The sequence below is a fragment of the Porites lutea genome, chromosome 7 (assembly GCF_958299795.1).
Source record: "Porites lutea chromosome 7, jaPorLute2.1, whole genome shotgun sequence".
NCBI lineage: Eukaryota > Metazoa > Cnidaria > Anthozoa > Scleractinia > Poritidae > Porites > Porites lutea.
In genome coordinates, this window is record NC_133207.1 from 6872222 (window position 1) to 6878582 (window position 6361).

Genomic DNA, 6361 nt, shown 5'->3' on the forward strand with positions numbered 1-6361 from the left:
GTGTACTCATCAGATGAAATACAAGAAAGAGACAGTGTTTTATGGGGTTATTGGTGCTTATATTATCTTCTAGAGAGACAGAAGGGGAAATCATTATTAGACGTTATACACAACCCCAAATTCAGTTTTACAAATCAAATGATAGATCACCAATTTCTGATAAACTATTTTATGTAACATAAATATATAATAATGGTGAAATCTTATTGTGTTAAACAGAAGAAGCAAACAGAATGTGTAGAACCTTCGGGTTATAAAACTGCATGCCAGAAATGGTAGACTTATGTTTTGGTGCACTTGTGCTGAATGCGGAATAAAAAAGTTTAAGTTTGTCAAGAAGGGAAACTAATTGGGCCCTCTCAAGCAGGGGCGATTTATTTGACACTGCTGTAGGAACCGCTACTGATCTATTTGTACATCATGCCCTACCATATATGGCCAAAAAGACCGTTGAGATGGGAAGGTATTATGGGTCAGAAGCATTGCGCAATAAAAAGTTACAGAAAAAAGCTATAGATTATGCTCTAGATAAATTGAATCCAATGATTCAGAATGTCGGTTCTCAAGCTCTTGACCAATTATCAACCAAAATACGACCAAAGAAAAACTACAAAACTAACAGAAAAGATTTGGATGGTGGTGCTATAGATATCCACAAGCACATTGGTAAATTACCAAAACCAGCAGGTGGATGGACTTTACCAGGACATCGGTATACAGACCCTTACAACGATCTCGAAAATCAAGTCAGATACAATCCAGAAACTGGTGAAATATTAGAAATTTATGATCCGCCAACTGGAAAGACAGATGCTGTAGATTTAAACAAATCTACAGCCATGCAACATGATGTCGATTACAGTGTTTGTGGTGATAACCGAAAGTGCAAAAATAAAGCTGACCGTAAAATGGTAAAATCATTAGACGCCATTCCCTATAATGAACGACAGTGGGGACACTGGTTAGCTAGAAATCTAATAAACACAAAACAGAAACTTGGTCTTGGTTTAAACTAGAAAAGCCGTCGAGTAACAGTTGGCAACAACAGTTAGCGGACGTATTACATAAACCAATAAAACGCAACTTTACTCGGCGGCGTGTTATTACAACCGGTATTGACAAAATTTGGTGCTCAGATCTGGTTGAGATGCAACAGTTCAGCAAATGGAACAAGGGTTATAGATATCTTCTCATGGTTCTAGATCTATTCTCCAAATATGGCTGGATTGTCCCACTGAAGGATAAGAAAGGGGAAACTGTCACAGAAGCATTCAAAACCATCTTTAAAGAGGGCCGTAAACCACAATATCTTTGGACTGATAAGGGGAAACAATATTATAACAAAAATATGAAAGAACTGTTAGAAAAGAATAACATAACACTATACTCAACCGAAAATGAGGAAAAATCTAGTGTATGTGAAAGATGGAACCGTACAATTAAAACCAAAATGTGGAAGCAATTTACTGTCCAGGGTAATACCCAATATCTTGACATACTGTTATATCGTGACTTTGTTTTGTTATTGTTGTGTTACATTGTACTAAGTTACGTGTTACGTGTACATGGATGCGCTTGCGCAGTGAGTGGGAACTAGGAATAAAACAAGACTAGAATGTTCATGTTCAATGCTCGCGTTGTTTCATAATTTCGTCCTTGGATTTCTAAGTTACAACACATACTACTAAAAATACTGAAGCAATATAACAACACCAAACACAGTTCCATTAAAATGACACCTGTAGAAGCTAGTAAGAAGAAGAATGAAAGTACTGTGTATTACAATCTATATGGTGATATGAAGCAATTGTCATTTAAGCCCAAATTCAAGGTTGGTGATAAAGTTAGGATAAGTAAGTACAAGAGAAAGGTGTTCGATAAGGGGTACACCCCTAACTGGACAGAAGAGATATTCCTGATTGATAAAATCCAATCCACAAACCCAATCACATACAGATTAAAGGATCTCAATAATGAGGAAATACAAGGCAGCTTTTATGAGCCAGAATTACAACCAGCAAAACAGGATGTATTTCGCATTGAAAAGGTCATTCGGAGGGATTATAAGAAGAAACAAGCTCTGGTAAAATGGTTGGGCTATAGTGACGACTTCAATAGTTGGATTCCACTAAGCAACCTACAAGATTTATCTAACTAATAGTATATATGGACGATCATATAAGAAAGCTTGATACTAAAATCCAGAGTAAGGAATCCGAACTTTAATGCACTATTCACTAAAATCCAAAAATTGGAAGAAGAAATTGCGACATTATACCACAAGAAATTAATCTCCAAAAAACTGGAATCAGCTGAGATGACATTAACAGGCGTTTTAGGTGCAATCTTTGAAACAGAGGAAGAGGAGGAAAATGAGTAAACTATTGTCACAAACTAAAAATTTAATACACCTTTTTTACATTCCATAATTATATACATAATATATATATGGAAGATTTTATCCGTCTTTTAGCCAAACAACAATCTCTATCAGGAGGCACTAGTTTAATATCTATGTATATTCCTCCAAATGTTAGAGTAAGCCTTAGTAAACAAAAGTTGACCAATGAAATGGGACTTGTCTCAAATATTAAGTCAAAAGTCGTACAAAAACACACAAAAACCGCTCTAAAATCAGCATTATAACAACTAAACCAGCTAAAAGAACCAAGAATTTCATGCCGTGGGTTGTTACTACTATCTGGCATCATAAAAAATACTTGTGAAGGATACAAAGGATCAGTACTCATTGAGCCTGAGCAAGCAATAGAAAAAGCTGATTATAAATGTGGTAAGAGCTTCTATTTAGATCCTATTTTAGATACTTATAAAAAGAAAATAATCGAAGATCCTATTGTGGATAAAATATTGGAAATGATTCAAAAAGCAGAAACAGACAAAATAGATTTTGGACTCAAAAAAATAACCAATAATCATTCTCATGTTGTATTCACAAATGAGGATAAATATCAAAACTATCAGCCTGACTCAAAAACCAAAATAATATTTAGTCGTAAGCTATTTCAGTATGGTGATATGGTTGGACTTAGATATTATTAGACAATAGATTGGGAGTTAAAAGGAAGTATAGAAGCAAAATGCTTCGACTATTTCCCAGATCAAAGTAGATTATTATGTAAAAAAACAAAGGATCACGACCGGTTTTTCACAAAATGCCCTGTATATACACTTTTTTGAAATCGGGGGTATATACACTTTTTACAAAATTGGTCATTTTTTGAACCTAAAATATGCCGAAAAATTGACCTAAATTTGCGTTTTGGGCACTGTTCCTTTCCCCGTATTGTGCTTTTTTTAGATGGTGTGAAAAATGCAGCCGTCAGCAAAAAACCCAATTTCTACACTATGCGCCGGTGTCGAGCGCAAAAAATGCGGCCGTCAGCAAAAAACCCAATTTCTACACTATGCGCCGGTACCCCCATGTACTATACTACTACTTTTCTAGACGACCAAGACCTGCCTTTATGCCCAAGAGGGCATGTCCATTTCACTAACACACTGGTGCCACAAAGAGTGTGATCAACCCTGGTTTGCTGCTGGCACCCAGGATGTTGGCATTTGTCTGCAAACACCTGCATTAGGAGGTCAAGAGCACATAAAACCTTAGTGCCTTGTACCAGCTTTATTTCATCTGGATATTCCTTGTGGTCTTCCCAGCGACTGAATTTATTTTCTCGAGGAGGACCAACCACACATGGTATGGCTGGTACAGCTGCGGGCACTGGTCTTTCTTCTTGAGCCTGCACCACTGGGTCCTCGGTCTGAGTGGATACTGAGACTACTACAGGCTCTTTTGATGGCTGCTTGCCCATGTCATCATCATTACTTTCTTCATCAAACACCCCACATATTTCAAATTCAATGGCAGCATTCTCTTCCTGTGTCATGTCCATATCACATTCACTATCACTCTCCTCACTATAAGCAGAAACAATGTAAACGAATTAAAACCTTTCTTCAGCGTATTATACATACTCAAACAGGTATCAGGGCAATTTAAGTTATTTCCACTAAGCAGTTGATTATAACAGAGTTATAATAGTGCCCGCGCGCTTATCTCTGAAAGTCAATGATGTCGTGGATCGACACATAAAATTAAATTTATTCTGTTGATTCAACATCAAAAACAAACCATCTACCCAGTTGTTATCACGCTCATTGTAGACAAATAGAGTTTATCAGAGTTTCTTGTTAGTTGAGCTTTACACTCAGACTAGGTCATATTTACTAATTATAGGAAATTCAATTCGGGGATGGTGAACCCCCAGCGAAAAAGGCTCGTAAAGAGCATCGCTGCCAGACCTGTGGGAAGACCTTCTCTCGTATGGATAATCTGAAGACCCATCAACGCGTCCACACGGGGGAGAAACCATACGAATGTACCCGCTGCGACAAACGGTTTCAAACGAAATCAAATCTGAACAAACATTTGAAAGCGCACGACAAGAGAGCTGCCGAACGCACTTTCACTTGTGGTATATGTGGCGAAACTTTCCACAACCTCGCACCTTACAACGCTCATGTTCGTACCGCGCATTCAACTGCACAGCCCGCTGCCACTAACAGGAAACGACCTGCCGCTAAAAACACAGACGCGCCTGCTGCAAAAAAATCTAAGAGGACGGACCAAGCAAGTGCGAGAACAGCGTCAGAACAACCAACTCCCACTCAAGCATCTGCTGCTGGTTCCAGTTGGGAAGCGGATCCCGTGCTTATTCCCGCCAACCTTGTTCCTGCTACAGAACAGAATATAGCAGAAACGTACAGACAACACTGGCCCCAAATCCGGACCCGATTTAGTCGCAAAAACAGACTACAAGATTGGTATAATTTCCGCCTGTCCACCATCAGTCCTTCACGCCTCCGAGAACAACTCAGCCGCATCTTTGCAGATCAGACGACCGTCTTTAAAGTGAATTTCGCTTTTGGTTTTATCCTCCGCAACACAGAAACGGGAGCTTTACAGTACCACCACCCTTCCGCCAACAACAACCTTGTGCTAGAACAGCCGTTCCTGATTTCAAGTCCAGACGATTTAGAGCGCCTATATCAGCAGATAGCGGAGATCGATTACTTGGAGTGGGTTCGACAGCAGCGACCTAACAGTAAATGGGTGGTTGATCTTGTGACAAACATCACTTGGTTCATCACGAAAATCCGCGATCATCCCATCGGACGAGGAAAATATCTTCCCGGTTATATCGTGGATAACATTGGCATCACCCCGCTTGATTGTAACATCCAAACAGGTAAACCCTACGAAGATAATCTGTGTTTTTTTCCGCTGCCTAGCAGTTCATAATGGCTGTCACACCAAGAATTTGGAGTGGGACACGAAACACTATTACCAACAGTACCGAGACGCTGGCCTCTCAAAGAAAAAGTTCCATGGGGTGAAGTTGTCTGAACTAGACCAGTTAGAGAAAGTATACGAGGTGAACATTCAAGTATACAGTCTCGCGCCAACCCAAACACATTGCGAAGAACACGAAGAAAATGAAGAAAATAGACCTGACATCTCTGCTTCACTCATTCGCCGCTCTCACCGCCATTACGCTTGTACTCTGTACCTCAACCTCTATGAGAACCATTTCTCGTATATTAAAGATCTCGCCCGGTACTCAAAGTCCTTCTGCTGTTCAAGATGTGGTAAATACTGGAAAAAAGGCTTCAGATTGAATAGACACGAAAAGACCTGTGACGGCAAAGTCCACCTCAAGTATCCTGGCGGAGCGTACCATGTACCCAAAACCATCTTTGAGGAACTCGAAGACGAAGGAATTATTGTCCCAGAAGAAACCCGCTATTTTCCTTACCGCGCCACGTTTGATTTTGAGTGCTTTTTTGACAAGGAAAAAGCGCAAGAACTGAAGAACACAGAAAAATTGAACTGGGAATCGGCGCATGTTCCCCTCAGTGTGAGTGTGTGCAGTAACGTGCCTGGTTACCAAGCACCGAAATGTTTTGTGTCTAACGGCGACCCAAACGTGTTTATTACAGAATTTATGCAGTACCTCACCAAGATAAGCCTGAAAAGTGCTTCTATTCTCCGTGAACAGTTTGCACCTGTGTTTGAAGCACTGAAGCAAGTACCTAACCGCGATGACTCAACAGAAGACCGATTAGCGCAAATACTTGTTGATATCCAGGAGGGTAGTCAGCAAGCTGAAAGTGAAGAAGGGGAAGATAATGATGAAGAATTAAGTGATAACGAAAGAGATATCGATTTGATGGCAAGTGATGACGATGACGACAAGGAAGAAGTAGTTATCCAGGGATGAAGATAAGCCTTGCGATGGATTAGGAGGATTAGGTGCCTATGGATTAGGTGGATTAGGTG

The 6361-nt window shown here is 39.9% G+C and overlaps 2 protein-coding genes across 2 annotated transcripts in view; one reads left to right on the top strand and one right to left on the bottom strand.

Moving 5' to 3' along the window:
* The window catches only part of LOC140943328 (uncharacterized), a 48096-nt gene that overhangs the window by 22515 nt on the left and 19220 nt on the right, over positions 1 to 6361 (bottom strand). The gene's annotated exons all lie outside the window — the stretch shown is intronic.
* LOC140943228 (uncharacterized) lies at positions 2826 to 5328 on the top strand. Its single transcript, XM_073392297.1, has 2 exons — positions 2826 to 3039; positions 4259 to 5328. Exons 1-2 carry the CDS (start codon positions 2875 to 2877, stop codon positions 5321 to 5323), a joined length of 1230 nt encoding a protein of 409 aa, XP_073248398.1. The 5' UTR covers positions 2826 to 2874; the 3' UTR covers positions 5324 to 5328.

What these genes read in the sequence shown, in the direction of transcription:
- LOC140943228 (XM_073392297.1), top strand. Translation starts at nt 2,875, where the DNA reads ATGATTCAAAAAGCAGAAACAGACAAAATAGATTTTGGACTCAAAAAA. An exon ending in TATTTCAGTATGGTGATATG is followed by an intron (nt 3,040 to 4,258) that starts GTTGGACTTAGA and finishes TACTAATTATAG; the next exon opens with GAAATTCAATTCGGGGATGG.